General features: G+C 61.0%; 2 protein-coding genes across 3 annotated transcripts; one reads left to right on the top strand and one right to left on the bottom strand.

Moving 5' to 3' along the window:
- Window positions 1–3,287: 3,287 nt before the first annotated feature.
- Window positions 3,288–6,451, top strand: ASB6 (ankyrin repeat and SOCS box containing 6). The gene is made up of 6 exons (XM_010211186.2): window positions 3,288–3,461; window positions 3,606–3,787; window positions 4,179–4,285; window positions 4,591–4,699; window positions 5,203–5,289; window positions 5,767–6,451. Exons 1-6 carry the CDS (start codon window positions 3,346–3,348, stop codon window positions 6,441–6,443), a joined length of 1,278 nt encoding a protein of 425 aa, XP_010209488.2. The 5' UTR covers window positions 3,288–3,345; the 3' UTR covers window positions 6,444–6,451.
- A 2,237-nt stretch (window positions 6,452–8,688) lies between these two features.
- On the bottom strand, window positions 8,689–12,026 carry NTMT1 (N-terminal Xaa-Pro-Lys N-methyltransferase 1). Of its 2 annotated transcripts, XM_088525234.1 has the most exons (5): window positions 11,976–12,026; window positions 11,289–11,341; window positions 10,097–10,298; window positions 9,438–9,690; window positions 8,689–8,977 (listed from the first exon to the last, which is right to left on the bottom strand). In XM_088525234.1, the coding sequence occupies exons 3-5, from the start codon at window positions 10,256–10,258 to the stop codon at window positions 8,721–8,723; spliced, it is 672 nt and encodes a 223-aa protein (XP_088381360.1). In that variant the 5' UTR covers window positions 10,259–10,298; window positions 11,289–11,341; window positions 11,976–12,026; the 3' UTR covers window positions 8,689–8,720. The 2 variants fall into 2 exon arrangements, with proteins under 2 accessions (XP_088381360.1, XP_088381361.1); XM_088525235.1 differs by lacking the exons at window positions 11,289–11,341; window positions 11,976–12,026 and adding an exon at window positions 11,188–11,280.
- Window positions 12,027–21,632: the final 9,606 nt, after the last annotated feature.

Genomic DNA, 21,632 nt, shown 5'->3' with positions numbered 1-21,632 from the left:
TTAATGCAATTTCCTTTTTAGCTGTAGGATTTGACTTTTTTTTTTTTTCTTTTCCCAAGCATCATTTTTTTTAGCCCCGCCAGCCGCACAAGGCACCGAAGCCAGACCCATTTGTTTGCAACCCCCTGTCCGCTTGGTTCCTGGCTTGCCACAGCAAGATCTTCTTTTGGAATAGAAAAATAAAAATGCTTTTCAAGGGATTAACAGTGGAGTGTAGAGCTGGCTTGGTGATTCCCACCCAGGATGCCCTTTCCTGGTGGAAACGCTCCCGTGATCCTGCTAGGATCAGGCGCAAGGGACTCCAGCTGGGCTGCACTGTGGGCTCCAAGGGGCTGATGCCACATGCCTGGGACGCAGCTTTGTCCCTAAAGGTGCCAGCCCAGAGTGGCACCCTCGTCAGGGATGGGCAACCAGCTTGCTGCCTTGGAAGAGCCATGGGACACATCCCTGCAAGGACTGCGCACCCTTGCAAGGACTGCATGCCCCTGCAAGCATCGTGCATCCCCTGCAAGCACTGCATGATTTCTGCAAGCACCGCATGTCCCCTGCAAGCAATGCTCACCCCCTGCAAGTGCTGCACACCCCCGGTTGGAGTGGAGGCCACCAGGGCTTTGGGGTGCTCAGTGCCAGGGAATTTTTCTTGGCTGGAGAGCCCCAGTGCCCAGGTGGCCTCACGCAGCACTCACAGAGGACAGTGGTGTCCCTTGCCACCTACAGCTGCGATTTTGTCCCCGGATGCTCATGGCCATCTCCTGCAGGCAACCCCCTGCCTGGGGTTGCTGCAAGCCAAGCAGGAGTGGCCAGGCCCTATGCGGGTCCCTATGGGTGCCTGTCCCTCCAGCACCAGGTGCCAGGAATGACCCACGCTCCAGCCCGGTCACGCAGAGGGATCAGGATGCTGGGGTCAGCACCGTGTGGCCCCCGATGGGCTGCTCACCCCATGGCATAGGAAGGGCATCCCCATCCCCGCAGCAATTCCCACTTCTCCCTGCATCCCTCCCAGCTTGCCCGGGTGCAGATCCTTCCTTCCCGCTCCCCACTCCGGCTCCCAGCGCCCCCGTGTCCTAACAGCTACTTGGCTTAACAGCCGGAGGTGCCATAAACTCCCCCGGCTAGGCTGGCCCAAGGGATTCTCTCCCTGATTTCATATTCCCTCCCTTTCTTTCACTCCGTCTTTCTTGTTCCCTCTCTCCCTTTCTTTCCCTGCCAGGAATCCCGCTCCCAGATGAACCAATGCTCCGTGGCTCTGCTATTTCCCTTTTATTCCCCCCCCACCTCCTTCGTTCGACAGTGAGATGGGAAAAGAGTGAACTAGGAAAAAAAAAAAAAAGAGAGAAAGAAAGAAAAAAAAAATCAAAGCTGCACATATTGGATCCAGATGTGCTCGTAGCCCTTTCCAGCAATTTAATTAAATTCCCCCAGACAGCCAGGAGGATTTCTTAATGATCAAATTTCCCTGGCTTTCCTCCTAAAATGCCCCTCTTTCTTCGGCTCGCCGCGGCTCTGTCTCCCTGATGGATCGCCAGGCACATTCTTCCCGGCCGCCGCCACGGGCGCGTGCAGCTCCCGCCGCCGGCACCGGGATCCGCGGCGAAGCCCTGACGCCGCAGCCGAGGGGCTCCCGCGCCGGCTCTCGGGATGGGGCTTCATCCCAGTCGTCTCTCTGGGCCTGACACCTCCATGCGCTGGTTTTGATCGGGCTCTTGGCGCCGCTCCGGACCCCCAAGGCCCCTCTGCAGCCAGCGGGGGTTGTTCGGATGGGGGCGAGGAGTTGGGGGGGGGGGCACATTTGCGAAATGCTTCTGCGCTGGAATGCGGTGCCGGCGTTTCCCGGCCCCGGGGCAGGGACATTCTGGCTGCCAGGAGCCCAGCCAGGAAATGCAGGATGCTCTGGACTCCCCTGTGCCCGGGCTGGGCGCCTGGATGCTCCAGAGGGTTTGGGGCTCAGCCGGATGCTCTGGAGGCTCCGGATTTGCAATGGTGCCACCCCCCCGCCAGGGTAGCCCCTCACCCCTTTGCCCCTACTGCGTGCAGGCACTTGGAAGAGCTCCACCAGTATGAAATAAATATGGAAAATAGAGCAAATAAGGAAATAAGGAAGCCAAGGTGGCTCCGCTTGGCGCTGCACCTCGGCAGTGCTCTGCCTGCCCGGACATCCCACTAAGATGACCTTAAGGTTAATGGCGATGGTGATAATAGCTATAAACTTGGGATAACGGTCCCGCTGAGGTTCCCTGCTGCTTGGCTCTCTGAGCCAGCTTGGAGCAGTGGTCAGCATGTGCCACCGGGAATGTGTGTCTGGTCCCTTCCCATTGGGAAGGAGTGAGGGCCCAGCACAGCACTGCGGGATGCAGGAAACTGCCTTGGCAAGTGAAGCAGAGAGGAAGAGGTGCGAGGGAAAGGAGTGGGGAGAAAAGGGGACATGACCAGGGAAACCAGCAGGAGACAGGGATGGGGAAGGGAATGGGGAAGGGAACAGGGATGGGAAAGGGAACAGGGATAGGAAGGGGAAGAGAAAGGACGAGGTGAGAAGAAGGAAATGGGAAAAAAAGGACAGGGAGAGAGGGAAGGGCAGGGAAAGGGAGCGCGGGACGGGCACGCGCACCTGCTGCGCGCCCCCGCTGCCGCCCCCTGGCGGCCGGCGCAGGCCCCGCCCCCTCCGCGCCGCGCCCCGCCCCCTCCGCGCCGCGCCCCGCCCCCTCCGCGCCCCGCCCCTTCCCTCACAGAGCCACCGCCCCCGACAAACCCCGCCCCGCCGCGAAGACACGCCCCCTCACCAAACCACGCCCCCGAACCACCGAAAACCACACCCCCATGAAAAAGCCGCGCCCTCCAGCCGGCCCCCGGGGCCGGCTTCCGCTTCCGGCGAGCGGCGGGGCTGGAGGTGCGGGCGGCGGCGGCGGCGGCGGCGGCGGGAGCACCGGGGCGGGCGGAACCGGGACACTCCGGGGGAGGGTTACGGGGGGACCCCCGAGCTGCCCCCCCCCCATAGGTGCAATGAGTTGGGGCGGCCTCAGCCACCGCCCTGGCGGGGGCTGGGCGGGTTACGGGGCCTACGGGGCTCGTCCCTATGGAGAGCGGGGCGGGAAGGGGCTCCCGCCGGCCCCTGTGGTGCTGCGGGGGGCTTGGGGGCTACCGGGGTGTCCCTGGGGGGGTGCGGGGGCTCCCCGTGCTTGTCCCGCGGGTGCAGAGGGGCCGGCGGGGCCCTGTCTTGTGTCGGTGCGGCCCGCGCCACGGAGGCCGCTTTGTCCTTGAAGGAGGCCAAGCCCCGCGGGGACCGGGGGGCACAGGAGGCCCCTGCCATGCTGGAGGCGCCCGGGCGGCGGGCGCGCGCCGCGGAGCACCATGCCCTTCCTGCACGGCTTCCGCAGGATCATCTTCGAGTACCAGCCCCTCGTCGACGAGATCCTGGCGCTGCTGGAGCTGCCGGGGGCTGCGGAGCGGCAGAGCGCCCTGCAGAGGTGACACGGGCAGGGACGGGGCGTTACGGAACACGAGGAGGCACCCGGGCTCCTTCTTCCTCCCTGGCGCTGCCCCGACCCTGTGATCACGGCGGAGGGGAGCCCCGTTCGGCCGAGTAACCGGCCGCTTCTCTGTGTCCCCAGCGCCGCCTGTCTGGGCGGTGACAGGAGCTGCCTGTGCGCCGTGAGACGGGTCTTGGAGAGGGAGACGCATTCCCCGTTCTACCAGGAGGGCGTGAGCTACGCCCTGCTCAAGGTCGCCGAGCTGGGGCTCGTCCCCGCGGCAGAAATCCTCCTGGAGTTCGGCGCCGAGCTCAGCTTTGAAGGTAAAGTGACGCCGAGCGGTCACCGCTGCCGTTGCCGAAGTCCCCTCCCTTGGCTGAGGGGTGGCATCCGGCAGGGAGACTGCCTGGCTGCTGGGGCTGAGACGTTTTCCTGGGATGTAGAGGTCCTGTCGCCTCTCACGCGGGGCTGGAGGGTGTCTGCTCCGTCCCCTGCCTGTGGCCAGGGCCCCGGGAGCCGCTTGGCTGCACTGGGGCTTCCAGCCGGGTGGAGCCGTTGCAGAAGGAGCCTCTGGGCTGCTGATAACAGCCCTGCTTCCAGGCTCCTGTTTTCTTGGTGCCTCCTCCCGTCCTGTTTATTGCCTTTTGCAAGATACTGCAGCCGCTCCGAGGAGGGCCCTTGGTTTCCTCTGACAATATGTTTTCGTGTCCCCAGATCCAGTGACCTACTACACCCCCCTGCACATCGCTGTGCTCCGCAACCAGCCGGACATGGTGGAGCTCCTGGTGCGCCACGGGGCCGACATCAACCGCAGAGACCGGGTAGGGGCTTGGTGCCGGGCCGTGGCCAGAGCGAATCTATTGAGACTTTGCTGGGGACGCTGCTCCCCATGTCCAGGGCCTCGTGGATGTCGTTTCTATGGCAGAGGGTCACAGTTTTGGCTGAGCAGACCTGCTTGTGCCACAGAGTGGTGGCACCCCTGGCACACACCAAGTGGAAAATCCACTTGGTTATGGGGTGGTGAATTACGCTCTCTGCATTGCCTGTAGTGAAGTAGCGTCTTGCCAGAGGAGCTCCCAGATGATCTTCAGTAGTAATTAACCTATTTCCCTCTTGCTCTGTGCAGATCCACGAGAGCAGCCCCCTGGACCTGGCCAGCGAGGAGCCCGAGCGGCTGCCCTGCCTGCAGCGGCTCCTCCAGCTGGGGGCCGACGTCAACGCGGCCGACAAGAACGGTGCGTGTGCGCCCGGCTGCGCAGCGTGCCGAGCGGGGTGCTGCCCCGGGGCCCTCGCTGCCGCAGACACTTCTTGGGCATCAACTATTTTGGAAGTTGGGTGCAGGTTGCACACGCTCTGACGTCCTGTTTTCTCCTTGGTCTTGGCTCTGTCTGGTGCAGGAGGAGGTTGACACCCACCCTGCTCTTCCCAGGCTGTTGGGAACAGCCTGTGTCCTGTGCTCTGGGATGGGGCTGTGTCACCATCGCCTTGTGGTGCCTGTCACTGCTTGTGTGTCCTCTGGTGCCACCACCAGCCCTGCATGTGTGGCCCATCTCCCTGTCCTTGCAGCTGGGTAGCAGTGTGGGGCCAGTGGGAGCCTGCGACAGGGAGGGCTGCTTCTGTCCCCACGTTTAACCATCTGGTTGGTGGGTGGGCTCCGTTCCCCCCTGCTTTTTGGAGCAGGTGTTTCTCTTGAGCTCAGGTGCTGTTTTCCCTGCGCTGACTGATTGCTCCATTGCAGGAAAGACAGCGTTGTTGCATGCCCTGGCCAGCAGTGATGGAGTCCAGATCCACAACACCGAGAGCATCCGTCTCCTCCTGGAAGGAGGTGAGAAAAACCTTCTACCCCCTCAACCTGTGACTCCTCCAGGCCCAGAGCCAGCTGATTCTTTGTACAGCACCTGGCACTGCCCTACCAGCTTCTCTATGATCCCTCTTGGGCAAGAGTAAAGCCTGGTGGTGCCATGGTTAGTGCTGTCCTGGCCACCTTTGCTGTACCCTTTCCAAAGGAGGCTCCAAGGACGATTCATCACTTACAGTCTGGCACCTTATGGAACATGTATTGGGTCTTCGTGCCATAGAGGAAACAGTTGTGTCCAGACAGGAACTTTTGGGTGGTTTCTGTGCTGTTGGAGCAGCTGGGTGGCAGAGAGCAGTGCTTGGGAGGATGCCCTGTGAGGGCCGGTGCTTTGGTTTGGGATGCTCCTCTGCCAGCACGAAGCTGTGTGGCCGAGCTCCTGCGCTGTGCGCGGTGCAGCTGCGTCCTCCTTTCTCCTAAAGCCTGGCCACATCTCTGTCCCTTCAGGCGCGGATGTGAGGGCCACCACCAAAGACGGTGACACTGTCTTCACCTACATCATTTTCCTGCTGGGGGAGATGGTGTGCAGCAGCGCGGAGGAGGCGCAGGTGATCAATCGCTTCTGCTTCCGCGTCACCCAGCTGCTGCTGGCCCACGGTGCTGACCCCAGCGAGTGCCCGGCCCCCGAGTCCCTCACCCAGCTCTGCTTCAAAAGCTTCAAGCGCCACTTTCGGCTGCTGCGGTTCCTGCTGGAGTCGGGCGCTGCCTACAACTGCTCCCTGCACGGCCCCTCGTGCTGGTCAGGCTTCCACATCGTCTTCGAGTGCCTCTGCTCTCACCTCAGTGTCTCTGAAGATGACAGCTTCTCCACAGAGCTCATCCAGAAGGCTCAGGTTCTGCTGGAGCTCATGATGGCCAGTTCACAAGCCGTCCGGCTGCCCGCTGACTTTGAGGTGAACACCAGCAGCTGCAGGTATCACGGGGAGAAGATCAGGACCCTGTTTTGCTCATTGAAGCAGCTGGAGCGTTCTCCCCAAGGGCTGAAACATCTCTGCCGCGTGTTCATCCGGCAGCGCCTTAAGCCGTGGCCGGTGGATGTCAAAATCAAGGCCCTACCTCTGCCAGACAGGCTGAAGTGGTACCTCCTCATTGACCACGCTGCTGCTGGGCACGAGGAGCTCTGAGCCCAGCCAGGGTCTCCTCCACCTCTGTGGTCGCACTGGTGCTTCCAGGACAGCCAGCAAGCCCCTGCTTTGGACCAGCTTTCTCGTCAGCGACAAGTGCTGCTGTCCCTGTGCCCACAGCCGGCTGCGTTTTGGGACTGGGCTTCCTCACCCAACGCTGCGTGTCCTGTGGAGGCCTCCCTGCTCTGCGCGTGTGGGGAGGCAGCCGGAGCCCGGCAGGGTGAGGAGAGACCCAGGGCAGCTGGATCCTGGGGTGAAGGGTGGATTTTGAGCAAAGCGCCGCTGGTCTCGCTGGCAGGACTAGCGGAGCAGCTGGGGACGCTGTGACGGGGCAGCCTGTCCCTTCTCCTGCCACGTTTGGGATGGGTGAAGCAGTGCCTTAGGTTGTTCCCCATCCCGGAGGCTGGAGAGCGGCGGGAGGAGGCGCCGCGGGCCAGGCCTGCCGCGGCGTGTCCTGCACGGCCTGGCTTCGCGCGGACGCAGCCGCTGCTGCCAGGCTCTGCGGAGCGTTACCCGTGCAAGGGTGAGAACCGGCTGCAGCTCTGCTCCGTGCCTTGCACCAGCCCGTTCTTCAGCATGTTACAGGCCCCTCTCTTGCCCTGCTAACTACTCCCAGGGCCTTGGTCTTCAAGGTCTCCTTCCCAGGAACAAGAAATGACCGCAGGGCTCTGGATTCTTCCAGAGTCTGCAACTGGAAGCTCCAATCTCTGGAGCCACCCGTGGACGTCCTATGTACCAGCCCTGCTGCAGCTGTCTGACTCCCCTTTTAGGCACCTGGTTCCTCCTGAAGTGCCAAAGCCTGGCTAGGGAGCTGAGCCCCCTTCCTTTTTTATTTTTTTTTCTCCATGGAGAACAGATGCAGAAGAAGATGCAGAGAGAAAATAGCAACTCTGAGCAGGTATAAATGATTGCAAACGGGTCTGGAATCAACAGGCAAAGTTTGGCTGCAGAAGGGTTGTTCCCCCCAACATTGCCCTCCTAGCAGCGTTATCATTATTTTAACCTTCTCCTGTGTTGGAGCTGTGCATCCTCGTGAATCAGTGTTTTTAAAATGTGATGAAACGCTCTGGTGTCTGGAATGGAAAACAAGCTATTAAATGAGGCCTTTTATAACAGCAGCAAGGGGGTCGTGTCTTCTGGGGAAGAGGCTGGCGGAGGGGAGCGCGCTGGGGCTGCTGCTGCTCTGGCTGATGCAGAGGAACGGGCTGGGGTCTGAGCGGTTGTGCCCGCGTTAGGTCGTGTCAGGTTGGCACAGCTCTGCGGTCAGGCTTGGGCAAAACCGTCTGGAGGTGGTAAACGTGGAGACGGGAGTGTCTGAAGGCAGCGCCTGGTGTGCAGGATAACAGGTATCTATGGGGAGCAGCTCTAAGGCTGCCGGATGGGAGCGGGTGTCCTGGCTGGCAACACGAGCCCGTCATCGTAACAGCCTGGAGGGTCCCAAGGCTGGGTGGCCCCGAAATCTATTGTCCAGGGTTGGATCCCAGGGCTGGTTCCTGGCCAATGCCCCAAGCGTGATGACCCTCCCCACAGGGTCGCAGGGCTGATCCAAGCTTTTCAGCTGCCTGTTTGGAGAAAAGGGACGGCCTTGCCCGGGATACCCCTGTTCTTGTTTCCTCGGTCAGGACACAGGAGTTCCAAGCCCAGCTCACGTCCATCTCCCATGTTGCCAACCTATGTGGGGGACCTGCTTTTGGGTTTGAGAGGCCCCACAGAGCCCCAGAACTTGGTTTTACCTCCCCCATCCACCTTGAGGCAAAGGGCAGGGCTCTCTCCTCCTTGCTGTACCCAACCTGTTGCTGACTTAAGCCCTCACCTACCCGTGAGCAGCAGCAAAGGGGCAGCAGTGAATTCACGAGTGGGAAAGGGCCAAGTGTCCCCACAGGGAGACAGCCACGTGCCGCAGGGACCCTGGTGCCCAGGGAGCCCAGCTCTTGCTGGGGAGGCCCCTTGGTCCCGGAGACGTCAGGCCCCTGCTGCAGAGTCCCTGAGCACAGCACCAGGTGCCCTACAGTGTCCTCGAGCACAGCACCAAACCGACGTGCGCAGAGCCCGCGTGCACGAGCGCAACGGCAGGAAAATGTATTTGGCAAACACCTCTTTTCACAAACAGCAGCAACTTGGCAGACAAAGCCCCGTCCTCGCCACCAGCCGCGCAGAGGAGGAGTCGGACACCCTCGTGCCACCCTGGACGCGCCGTCCTCACCCCTCGGCCCTGGCAGGAGCCGCCTGTGCTCTGAGCTGGCCCAGGAGAGCCCTCCCCGCCGCCGCCGGCCGCCCTCATCTCATGGCGAAGGTGTAGACGTGGTAGATCTCGTCGGGGAAGTTCTCCTGGCGCTCCTCGGCCAGGAGGTGCAGCCCGGCGCGGCGGATGATCTTCCGCACCACGTCCAGGTCGCGGCAGACGCTGCTGTCCACATCGTCCATGATGACGCCCTCCTGAGCCATGTTGTCCTTGATGACCACGATGCCGTTGGGCCGCAGGCCGGCGCGGCACCTCTTCAGGAAGTCGGAGAGGTGGTTGTCTGTGAGGTGTCCTGCAGGGACACAGCACGAGGGAGAGGGTGCTGAGGGAGAGACGGGTGACCGGGAAGGGTCTCTATGGGGCAGGACCCCAGGCAGCCTGTGTATAAGGGGAGGAGAAGGGAATGCTGCTGCCTGGATCCCTCCTGACTGCAGCAGCCAGAGTTTTTTGGTGACGGTGGAATCTTTAGCTTGGGGATGTCTAAACTGTGTCCTGTGGGATCTGCCCAGCTCCATTCCACCCACACCTCTGTTCTGGCCTCCAAAGGCTTTGGAGAAAAGAGCCTCATGTGCAGTGTCCTCTCACCCTGTGTGGGGCAAGGAGAAGGAGTGCAGGCCGCTGCACTACCTCGGTGGCACTGATGCCACACTGGTCATTACAGCGGTCCCCAAATCCCTCCCTGCCGTCTCCCTTCAGGGGAAGCCAGACATGGGCCAGGACAGCGAGGGCCCAGCACGGCGAGCGCCTCTCACCGATGACCCACTGGATCCAGATGACGTCGTAGGAGTTGGGCTCGGGGCTGAAGTCCTGCAGGCCGCAGCAGAAGTAGTTCCGCACCCGCCTGCCCTCCTCCCCCAGGTAGCTCCGCGCCTTGGTGAGGAAATCCTCCGTCACGTCCACCATGTCCACGGTTTTGAATATGGGCAAGAGCAGCCGCTTGGTGATCCGCCCGATGCCTGCCCCACAGTCCAGAGCGCACGTCGTCCCCGTCCGGTTGGGACCCTCCTGGAACGACAACCGCGAGGGCCTGACTCGCACCCCAAGAGGTGCCCGGGGCCGGTGGTGGAGAAGTGGGGCAACCAGAGGGCTGGGGCACGGTGAGCAGCAGCCCTGTGGGCCACAGCACAAGGGCAGGGGCTGCGTGGGTGTCGGCTGCTCCGTCCCGTTGGTGACAAGACTCCTTTGCTGAAGCCCTGGCTGGCAGGTGGCCCTGATGGACAGGGAGGGTGTCACCTGCCTAGAACAGGGGAACCTGCTGCACAGCAAAGCCCTGGCAGCACGTGAGGAACAGAGGATCCCACCTGGAGGGGAAGAGCCCAGCTCCAGGCTGGGAGAAGGACAGGTCTTTGGAAGCGTGACAGACTGTGACCTTCAGCTCCAGGACGAGCCGGAGCAGAGCCATGCTACCTACTCGTAGAAACTTCTGCAAGAACTTCCTGGAGCTGTTGATGTCGATGCTCGAGATGTGGCCGTAGCCGCCCAACATGCCGTCCACCGTGGCGGGCACGTCCTTCCAGTACTTCTCAGCCTTGGAGTAGAACTCGAACTCGTTCTCCACCACGTCACTTGTCATGCTGCCCGAGGGACACGGGCCCGCGCGGGACTCGCTGATCCTGACACAGGAAGGTGGGGGAGAAACTGCAGGTCAGGCTGGGAAGAGGGGAGCACACGATGACCCAAGGCTCCCCCAGGGCCTGTGCGACCCGGCCAGGGCTGGACGAGGAGGGCGGCGAACGCGGGGGCTCCGCGTGGACCTGTCTGAACCCTCGGGAGCCCTGCGGCGGGGAAGGCAGCGCCCGCGTCACCCGCGTGGTGCCACCAGCCCCGGGGATCTGTGAGTGCCTGCGACTTCTGCCTAACTTCCCGTCCCACTTTCCCAGGGGTATTTCCCTAAAAACCTCCTGAGTTTCCCTAAAAACCTCCTGAGTGAGAGTGCAAAGGAACAAAGATCTCCCTCCCTGGAGAGGAGATCCCTCTCGGGACCTTCTGGAGACTGAAATGCCCCAAACTCCCTCCCAGGCAGGGCTGTCCAGCTATCCTGGACTCTTGCTCATCAATCTACCCATTTTTTCTTCTTTTGGAGGCTGCTCCACCGTTGTCACCTACTCTGCCTCCTCTATCTCTGCCTTAAGAGCATTAACACTTTATAGATTACATGTTTATCTGTATCGACAGCCTCATCAGTCACCTCCAATTATGTCTGAAGTCACTAAAAGTTATTCCAAGCACCTACCCGAAGACTGCAAATCTCAGCCGTGACCATAAGTTAGATATTTGCAATATAATAAAGTCAAGGTATAATCAGCAATACAAGCTATAAATTCCCCCTGGACATCTCATAATTCAAACCACTGTGGATTTGATTAACTGTGCTGGGGATTAGAAAGTAGATTTAAGGTGGCCAAAGGGTAAATTCAAGGACTTCAAACACCTTTACAAATAAAGAAATATATAGTGTTCATGGCTTGAATTTGCTGGCAAATATCCCATTAAACACAAAACCTTTTCTAAGCAGTTTCAGTGGCTTTCCATGGTTTTACAGAGCCGGAGGAAGGAGCAGGGAAGGTGGCCAAGCCTGGGACATTGGTCCTGACGTATCTCACCTTTAGGTCACCACTTCAAATCCAGCTTGGTTTGGTGGTGCCTGGAGCAGCTTCTGGGATGGAGGGAAAGAAAACATGGGATAAATACAGGATCAACAGGAGATCAACCCCTCTTTAGCTCTGTGAGGGCCATCGCAGCGTGTCCAGCGCTGCAGCCAGGGTGACAGAGCTTTGTGTCCCACAGCCCCGACCCTGCCAGGGCGCTCTGGGGACCGGGGCTGCCCCTCAGCACTTGGTGACCCCAAAGAGGCGCTACCGGCTCCAAGCAGGCGGGATCCTGCTCGCGGGGCCGCCCGTGCGCCCCGGGAAGGGCCCTTATACCCGCTCAGCCCCGGGGACGTCCGCGGGGTGACACGGGCCCGAGGCCGCCGCTGGGACGGGTGTCCCGGCCGCTCCGGAAACGCGAGGCCGCAGGGATCCGGCCCTGGGGGAGGCCCGAGGAGCCGCGGGAAAGGCCCAAAGCGCCGCCCTGCCCGGAGGGGGGGACCGTGACACGTGGTGGCGCCGGGGCCCGATCGGTCCCCCCATCCGCGACCGGCAACGGGGGGTGGCAGGAACCAGGGGGGAGCGGGGGCGGATCCTGCCCCCCCCCCGCCCCGTTGCCGACCCAGTGGGGGGGGGGGGCAGCCCGGGGGGAACAGCCTGGGGGGGAGCAGCCCGGGGGGGGGGAGGACGCCGCGCCGTTACCTCGCGCCGGGCCGGTGGGCAGCGCCGCGTCCACCTGGCGCTGACGGACAGGCGCGGCGGCCAATCAGGAGGCGGCCCGGCGGGCACCGCCTCCCACGGGTGCGACGCGCGCTGTGACGTCACCGTGAGGTCACTGCTGCGCGTGGCGCCCGCCCCCTCCGGCTGCCCGGCGGGGCGCCCCGCGCTGGGGAGGAGCGGGATGGACTGGGATGGGATGGGATGGGATGGGAGGGACTGGGACTGGGACTGGGACTGGGATGGGATGGGATGGGATGGGATGGGATGGGAGGGACTGGGACTGGATCTGGGACTGGGATGGGATGGGATGGGATGGGACGGGATGGGAGGGACTGGGATGGGATGGGACGGGATGGGAGGGACTGGGACTGGACCTGGGACTGGGACTGGGAGGACTGGGACGGGATGGGACTGGACTGGGATGGGATGGGATGGGAGGGACTGGGACTGGACCTGGGAGGACTGGGACGGGATGGGATGGACTGGGATGGGATAGGAGGAACTGGGACCAGGGAGGACTGGGATGGGATGGGATGGACTGAGACCAGGGAGGACTGGATGGACTGGGAGGGCTGAGATGGACTGAGAAGGATGGGAATGGATTGGGGAGGACGGGGACCAGGAAGAACTGGGGCAGACTGTGATGAACTAGCATGGACTTGGACTAGGACAGAGTGGGATGGACTGGGACAGGCTTGGATGGATTGGGGTGGACTGGAGAAGACCTGGGAGGACTGGGATGGACTGGGCGGGGGAGAACTGAGGTGAACTAGGACCGACTGGGATGGGCTGTGGAGGACTGGGATGGACTGGAATTAGGACTGATTAGGATGGACTGGGACTGATTAGGATGGACTGGGGAGGACTGGGATGGACTGGATTTAGGACTGATTAGGATGGACTGGGATGCAGTGGGGAGGACTGGGATAGACTGGAATTAGGACTGATTAGGATGGACTGGGACTGATTAGGATGGATTGAGATGGACTGGGGAAGACTGGGATGGACTGGGGCTGATTAGGATGGACTGGGATGGATTGGGGAGGACTGGGATGGACTGGGGCTGTCTGGGGCCCATACAGCCACCCCGGGGCCATTGCAGACGGAAGGGGGAGCCCACCCCGCCGTGGGGTCACGTGCACCCGCACCGGTGTCACGAGCGGCCTGGGTCTCTGCGGCTCTCCCTGGCTGCACCTTCCCTCCCTCATGGCCCTGCCGGGAGGGCGAAACCCCAGCGTGGGTGGCAGGAGCGCAGGGTGCACAGAGTCCGGCCAAATTTTATTGAAAAAAAAATAAATCAAATTACCCCACACCCAGATGCCACCACGTGGCCTAAACATGGCCTTTGAAGAGCAGGTGACACTAGTGACTGTGGTCCTGTGTTGCGCTAATGGGGTCTGCTGGCGCGCAGCCTAATTAACGCCCTAATTAACTAACGACCTGGAGGGGCCGTAACTGCGCAGAGTTACCCGGCTGGAGGGAACAGAAGGGGCAGGAGCAGGTTGTGCCGGGATGCAGGAGGGCAGGGAGCGCCCTGCGCGCAGGACAGTGTGGGGACACGTGTGTCCCCGCGCGGGCGGTCCCCGCGCACCCCCTGGCGCTTTTCCCTGCCTCCATTAGCCATTCCCGGCACCTGTTCCTAGCGCTGCTCCTGTCGCCGTCCCCGTCGGGTCCCTGCCCAAAGGGTGTCCGTGTCCCGTCCCGTCCGGTCCCGTCCCGTCCCGCGGTGCCGCCGCTCCGCCGCCGGGGGGCGCTGTTGTCCCGCCGTTGCGACGCGAGCGCCGCAGCCGCCACCGGCCCCGGCACCGGGGTCCGTCACTCGGGACCCGCCTGGGACCGGCACCCGATACCCGGGACAGGCACCTGGGAGCCGGACCCGCCTGGGAGCGGCACCGGAATCCAGGGCGGCACCTGGGAGCCGGGACTGTGCGCCCACCCTGTACCGGTGCCCACCGGTAGCCGTCACCCGGCACCACCCGCCTGGCACCCGGTACCTGCCCTGTGCCCACCTGGCACCGGCACCGACACCCTGCCTGGCCCCGCATCCCCACGGCGCTGCCCGGTGCCAGCTCCCCGCTTGCACCCACGCTGCTGCCCCCGTCCCCCCGGGCCCCAAGCCTGCCCCGCTCAGCACCATCCTGCGGCCCGTGGGGTCCCGGTGCCCCCAGCAGCGACGGGGAAACAGCCCTTCCCGGCCACTTCTCCTCCTCTCCCTGCAGTTCTTTTCCATTCAAAACAGGAATCGTGAAACAGCGACTCTGTGGCCCAAAATATGGGTCTCTAGCAGTGTCCCCTCCACTGAAGGAGGCGCCTCTGCCAGCAGCCAGGGGAAGCAGGTCGGCTGCAGACCCTGGAGCAGCAAGGCCAGTGTGGACTCTCTGGTGTCTAATACAGGGTTGGTTCCCCCCGCCCTCTCCGAAGCCTTTCCCTGCACAGGGCACGAGCCCTGTCTCTTGCCCTCACCCAGACACTGATTTGCGCAGAACCTGCATGAAATTGCCTGGTGCAGTCAGATGCTCCCAGTCATGGGGACATGGCTGCAGTAGGTGCATGGGCACAACATCAGGGCACACGCCGCAGCACCATCCAAAAATGTCATAATGGCCCCAAAAGAGAACCAAAGACCCCAGAGCATCCCGCTGCCATGCAGAATTCCCGGGCACAGCTAAGGGCCCAGGATGCAGCCTCAGCTCCCAAGCTCCCTGCATGTGCTAGGGAGGCAGCAGCCCAAGGCAGGGCCAGAGCCACGCGACGGTGGCAGCGTGGGGTTGGTAACTCTCCCGCCTGCCTTTGGCAGCAGTTCTACATGTGCTCCCAACACCAACGAGCGAGTTCTGCAATTTAAAAGAGATTTTCATTGTTGTTGTTTTCCTCCTTTCAGCGCATTTTGTCGTCTGCCGAGTCCAGGATGCAGCAAAAGCACCTTCTTTTTCCACTTTCCCGATGTTAAAGAGGATAGCTGCAATCCCAACACGGGAATTGCAATGGGAGAGGGAGCCCGGCTTCATGGAGACCTTCCCCATTAAACCAGGCTCGGTCTGTCCCACCCGCCAAGCCCTCTGCAGCCTCTGCGCCGGGGACGGAGCCTCTGTCCCTCCCTGCATCCCCCGGCCCCCACTGCAGCAGTTTAATTGAACCACCAGCAAATCTCCTTTGCAAATGTTCCCTTTGATTTTTGTGTTATTATTACTAAGCCAACAGAGTGCTGAAAATAAAGCAAGGTGGGGGAGAAGGCGGCTGCGTTGGCCTTGGCTCACTGAGGATAGCGGGATTGAGGCCTCCCCCGAGCCCCACGGCCACCTGAGCTGCCCGGCTCCATCGCCATCGGGTGTCCCTGTCCTGCATCCCACTGCCACATCCCATTCTGTTGCAGCTCAGAAAATGCCTCCTCCCCAGGCAGTGCCAGTCTTGGCGCTTGGCAATTCCTCGTGCGACGGGACAGAAACCCCCTTCCCAGCCGGTGGCTCCCGTGCGCCTTTGCCTGCTTCAGGGGCCACCACCACCGGCACAATCTCTCCGGATTTTTCAGTTTTTCTCCCAGGTGCTTAATCACCCTTATTACCTTTTGCTGATTAATTAATTCCAATTAATTTTGCAGTCTCATGTGGGGGGCAGGTGACCGTCAGTGCACGTGTTGCTCCAGGTGAGCTGCAGGTCCCACAGTGGCAGAGGGGCCCTGCACATGGCCAGTGCCCCCTCCCTGCTCCTGGCCCTGTATGTGTATATGTGTATATGTATATATGTGTCTGTGTGTAAATAATATATACATATATGTATTTACAGATGTATTATATATGTGTGAATATATACATACACACATATGTGTGTGTATATATATATACACTGTGTTGTATATACATACACTATATATGCTGTGTGTGTGTGTATAAACTATACAGTGTGCATCATACTATGCATATATGTCTAATATATCTGAAAACATGCATATCTACACTGTGTATTCTACATGTATACACGTGTGTGCCTAAATATACTTACGGAAACCCGTATATAAATACACTGTATATCCATAGCTACACTGTATGCACAATATGTGTATCATACACATATATGCTTGTGTGCATCTAAATATATTTTTATATATATATATATGTACATACACACACGGAAATCTGTATATACCTGTATATCTACACTGTATCCTGCACACAAACTCATATGTTTGCCTATATATCTATATGGAAAGCTGTATAAACCTGTCATCTACAGGGTATACAGTATAGGTACATCATGGGCTGAGGCCGCGGCTGCTGCGCCCGGCAGGGACATGTGCACAGGGCGAGGGGGAGCCGCAGTGAGGAAGAGGAAGGAGAGCTGCCGAGGAAGCCGAGTGACAGGGAGCGCGACGCCAACCTACCAAAGCGCCCCGGTTTGATTAATTGCACTTTCGCTTTGATAAATGCTGCTCAGGAGCATAAAATATGCGAAGCGCTTCGCAAGTTCGCACTGTTTAAAGAAACTCCGCTAACGAAATTGAAATTCCGGGGTGGGAAGCAAGGCGCCGCAGAGCAGCGTCGCCCCGCGGTGCCAGGAGCCTCCCCGTGCAGAGCACCCGCAAGGGGAGCGTGGGCCCCTGCCAAAAACCCCAGCAAAAGCACCAGTTAAAGAGCCCTCTGATGGCCCGGGCTGCCCGGCATCGCAGTAATGCAGCGGGCAGCGACGCTGCGGCAAAGCGGGGCATGAGGGTGCGGAGGGACCAGGACGCGGAGGGAATGTAGGTGATGTCAGCACAGCGGGATCTGGGGCAACAGTGACTTGTTGGGGAAACTGAGGACGCAAAACCTGGAGTTCCCAACACTGTGGGATGGGGATGCACTGCTAAAACTGGCAGGATGCAGTGAGCGTGCCGGGGGTGCAGTGAGTGTGCTGGGGATGCAGTGACCATCCCATGGGATGCACTGTGCACACTGGCAGGATGCAGTGAGCCTGCCGGGGATGCAGTGAGTGTGCTGGGGATGCAGTGACCATCCCATGGGATGCACTGTGCACACTGGCAGGATGCAGTGAGCCTGCCGGGGATGCAGTGAGTGTGCTGGGGATGCAGTGACCATCCCATGGGATGCACTGCGCACACTGGCAGGATGCAGTGAGCCTGCCGGGGATGCAGTGAGTGTGCTGGGGATGCAGTGACCGTCCCATGGGATGCACTGCGCACACGGGCAGGATGCAGTGAGCCTGCCGGGGATGCAGTGAGTGTGCTGGGGATGCAGTGACCATCCCACGGGATGCACTGTGCACACTGGCAGGATGCAGTGAGCGTGCCGGGGATGCAGTGAGTGTGCTGGGGATGCAGTGACCATCCCATGGGATGCACTGTGCACACTGGCAGGATGCAGTGAGCGAGCCGGGGATGCAGCGTGTGCACAGGGCAGTTTCTCCGGCTCCCAGCGAGCAGCTCGTGCTCATCCAGGCAGCACTGGGCAGGCCGGGCGGCCTCCGCGCTCCAGCACCGTCCCAGGTGAGCAGGGCTGGCTGGAGGAGGCTCCGGCAAGCAGGGATGTCAGGCAGGTAGCGAGCTCCTTCAGGCTGGCATTTTAGAGGAGAAAAAAGGAGGAAAACCTGGCCTGGATCCTGCCTTGCCACGAAGCTCTGCAAGCCCCACTCCAACGCTCCGCGCATGCAATTTTCCCCCTGCCGGGTCCCAGCTCCTTGGGGAGGTGACGCTGCCCTGTGGGGTCCCCAGGCTGCACTTGGCCTGGCCACCGGTCTGCAGCTTCCTGGAAACTGAGTGTCACCCTCGAGCTCGCACTCACTGTGTGATTCTTTGTAAACTTTTAAGTGCTTTAAAAATATATATGTAAAATACCCAGGAGTTCTCGTGTGCTAGGAACTGTATGTTCATGTCACAGAAAAGTTGCCACCTAGGAAGTGTCCGGTCTGTGATGCAATGTCCCAAACATCAGGGGCAAGCCAGCTTGTAGCAGCATTAGCGTTATTAATTAATACCTAGTTATTAATTAATTAATACTTGTTAGACTGCAACTAAACCCCCCCTAGCCCCGTGCTCTCCAAGCTGGGACACGCTCTGGTTTGTGGAGACGACGGCGCGGGTGGCTTCAACTCTCCTCTTCCATTCCAGCTCCTGACCCGTTTTCACCACAGCTTTTTCCCCGTCTCGTTTTGCAGGGCTCGGCAGGGCTGGTTGCACTTCCCAGCTGGAGCAGATTCCCTTGCTGGAGCCGGGGAGCCAGGGAGGAAGGGGTTAAACCCGGGGGCCCTGCGGGTGCAGGTGGGTCCCTGCGGCCTCTCGCCGCGCTCCGAGCTCCGGAGCCCTCAGCAAGGTGCAGAAAGCGGCGCCGCGGCACCGGCTGCTGCTCTGCAGATCGGGCACGTTGCATATGGAGCTGTTACTGCACCTATAGCTGTGGCACTTACAGAGTATTATATGGAGAAACACGCGTGCGTGGAGGACAGGGCGCGAAGGTGCCACGGGGGTGCTGAGCCCAACGCGGGAACGGGGCAACTTGGAAAAGCAGCGCTGCCCAAAGGGCAGTCCCCAGCCGGCCTTTTAACACAATTCATGGTGAAATAATAGCAAAACAGCCATGACATTAGTTAACTTTTATTAAAGACACCCAAATCTCTCCAACTCCTGCACTCTGGGAAAGCCTTCCCCATCTGCCCAGCTTAAACCCCAGCTCCTGGAGGAGCCGCGCTGCTCCCGCCTGGGCGTTCCTGCCCGTTTAATGCCAAATTCCCAGCCTGGCCCTGCAGGGCGAAGGGGCTGGATCCTCTCCCCAGTCCTGCCCCTTCTCAGAGGGCGACCCAGAGCCCCCAGATCGGCGAGGCTGGTTTAAATACTGAGATTCGGAAAATGGCATGTTTGAGGCTTGTTTTTTTTTTTGTTATTATGATTAAGTTTGTGGGTTTTGAGCCTTTTGAGATCTGCATTTCCCCCGCCACGTGCTCTCCATCCAGCAGGGCCAGGAGGAGCCTCCTGGCCTCAAACGCAGGCCGAGAGCGGCAGCGATGCCGGGACTCCAGGAGCGTTAGCGCTCAAGCCATTGGGAAGTGTGGGAACATCATCCCATGCCGAGGAGCGGGAATGCTGCCCCATGCCAGGAGCAGGAACGCCATCCCGTACCAGGAGCAGGCAAAGCCCCGCGCTGCAGCCAGTGCCACCGTCCTGCAGCTTCGGGACCGCCTGGATCCATGTGGACGATCCCGGATCCGTGCGGACAATCCCGGATCCGTGCGGACGATCCTGCTGGGCCCCCGCGGGCGGCCCCGTCCGCGCACCCGGTGGCCGTGGGGGCTCCCTCGTCCCCCCGCGCTCGGCGCCGCGATTCCGTTGGCATCTCGGGCTGCTCCGCTCCCTCCCTCCTCCGCTCCCTCCCCGTCTCCGCGGCTGCCAAGTCCGCAGGTTTCCCGCTGTGACCTTGAGCGGTGCCGGAGCCGCTCCGGGCTCTCTTAAAGGCGCCGTGTGGGCGGCAGGGCCGGGGCCACCCCCTTCCCGCTGCCCCCCATTCCCTGCTCGGCCGGGCCGTTATTCCAGCCCCGCTCCGGCAGCCCTGGCTGCCTTAAAAGCTCCATCAGCTGGAGGAGACCACAATCAATAAGTGCCTCCAAGGCAAGTAATAAAACTTTGGAATTATGCAGGCCTCGTTGGCGCTCCGCAGTTAAGGCACTGTTTAATTCATGGGGCTGCTCTAGGGGAGCCGGCGGGGATGGGGGGGTCTTAAATTAGGGCGAAGGGACCTGGGGCACCTCTCGTGTGACATCGCTGCCTTGCACGGGGGACACAGAGCAGCCTGGGGACCCCAAAAACAAGTCCTAGACAGGGACTGGGAGGCTGCAGGACCTGCCTTGGGCCCCATTAATTCCATGTGCGCATTGGGGAAACTGAGGCACAGGCCGGGTGCAGGTAGGAAAGCGGCAGATCAGAGCAGCCACATGGAGGGGGAGCCCTTCGAGGTTCCCCTCGCGCTGCTGGAAACCTGCAGGGCCACAGCGTGACCCCAAAAAGGCAGCAAACGGCCCCAAATGGCACTGCCCCAGCCATTGCCCCGGCCGGAGCTGTTATCCTGGTGGACAAGAGGTGACTCTGCTCCTCGCCCCCTGCTCCGTGGGATGCCGGGATCAATGCTCCGCATGGGAAGCTGGGTCTGGCCCATAGGTGCCGGCGGGGACCCGGCGCTCTCGCACGTTACGGCAGCGCCCGAATCATCCCTTTCCTGCGGGGACACTCGGGGACACCGGGGCACAGAGACCAGCACCAAGCGGGAGAGCAGGGACGGAGCGGGAGGCAAGAAAAGGAGAAAAATGAGTTTTCCTGCGTGCCCCAGCGGCGCGGCCATTGATCGGGTGCAGGTTAGTGTGGAGCGGTGCTGAGCGCCTCATTCCCGGCCGCCAGCTCACAATTATTGGAAAAAAACCCGCGCGGCTGCTGCAGCGAAATTAGTTATTGATCTCTTGTCTGGGTGACGAGCGCGGCTGCAGGGCCGCTCTGCCCGCGGCCAGCCCCGCGGCCCCGCACCTCCTCCGCGGCCCCGGGGCGTTCTCCAAGCGGGAATTCACCCGGAGAGGCCGGAGGCGCCTGGGAGAGGCTGCCCCCATCCCAGCACATGTGTCCCGCAATGAAGGGACAGGGAGATTCGGGCTCCGCGTGTCCTGGCGTGGGGATGGAGAAGCCGGAGCGGCACCGGCAGCGGGATGGGAAACACAGGGAGCCCCGAGCGCTGCCTCCCCTCCCAGGGACACGGGCTTGGCACAAGGAGGAATCTTTGGGTTTGGGGCTTTTTTTTCTTGTAATTCCTGCTGGGAAGCGGGAACAACAGGCAACACCCGAATGAATCCTGCTTTCCATCCACAATGGTCAGACCAGGGAAACGCTCCAGTCCAGGGCAAAGCTGGGTTTGGCCCTCAATGGATCCGAAAAGCCTCATCATTGTTTTTAGATAATTTCTAAATAATTGTTTGTTTTTTTTTCTTTTAATATTTTTTGTTTCACAGCACAGGGGTCTCCCTGGGGTTTCTTCTTCCCAACCAGGCTGGTTTGTAGGAACTATTTGCCCCCAACACCAACGTTTTGCCCCAAAAAGCAACTCCTTGACACGACCCCTTCCCGAGGCCGGTGGCAGAGAAGAAGGACCTGCCCGGAGCTGCTCCTTGCCCCATTCCCAGGGAAAAGGCACAGGGATCCGGAGGACAAGCCCTCCGTGCAGTGTTGGAGCCACGTTGGACGGGCAGCCCCTGTTCCCACAAAAGCCTGGGAACGGGAGGCTGCAGGATGCGGGCGGCAGCTCCCGGCTGGGGTGGGTATTTGTTTGGCCCCCCGGGAGGGCTGGAAGGGGGAGAGGAAGGCGAATTTCAAAGCTCTTCGCCCTTTGTTAACCCTTCGCGGCCTTCCTTCCCCCCGGCCCCGCTCGCATTCCTGGCGGCCGCCGCTCCGGGGGGTCCGCGGGCGCTCCGGGAACGGCTCCGGTTACAGCTGCTTCCCCGGGAGGAATTCGCCCTGCTGGGACGTGGATCCCCTGCTGGGGAGGGAAGCTGGAGAGGGGGGGAATGGAAGGGAGGTGACGGGCGGCTGGGAAGCGGGGGCAGCTTTCCGGCTCGGCGCTTCCCGGAGATGGGAGCTGCCAGGGTGAGCACTGGGATCACACGTCCCTCCCTGCGTGG

The sequence above is a fragment of the Tinamus guttatus genome, unplaced genomic scaffold, assembly GCF_059628265.1.
Source record: "Tinamus guttatus ecotype Peru unplaced genomic scaffold, ASM5962826v1 Tinamus_guttatus_pri_ptg000226l, whole genome shotgun sequence".
Taxonomy (NCBI): domain Eukaryota; kingdom Metazoa; phylum Chordata; class Aves; order Tinamiformes; family Tinamidae; genus Tinamus; species Tinamus guttatus.
The sequence above is the reverse complement of the archived record's forward strand: the minus strand, read 5'-3'. Positions and strand labels throughout refer to the sequence as shown.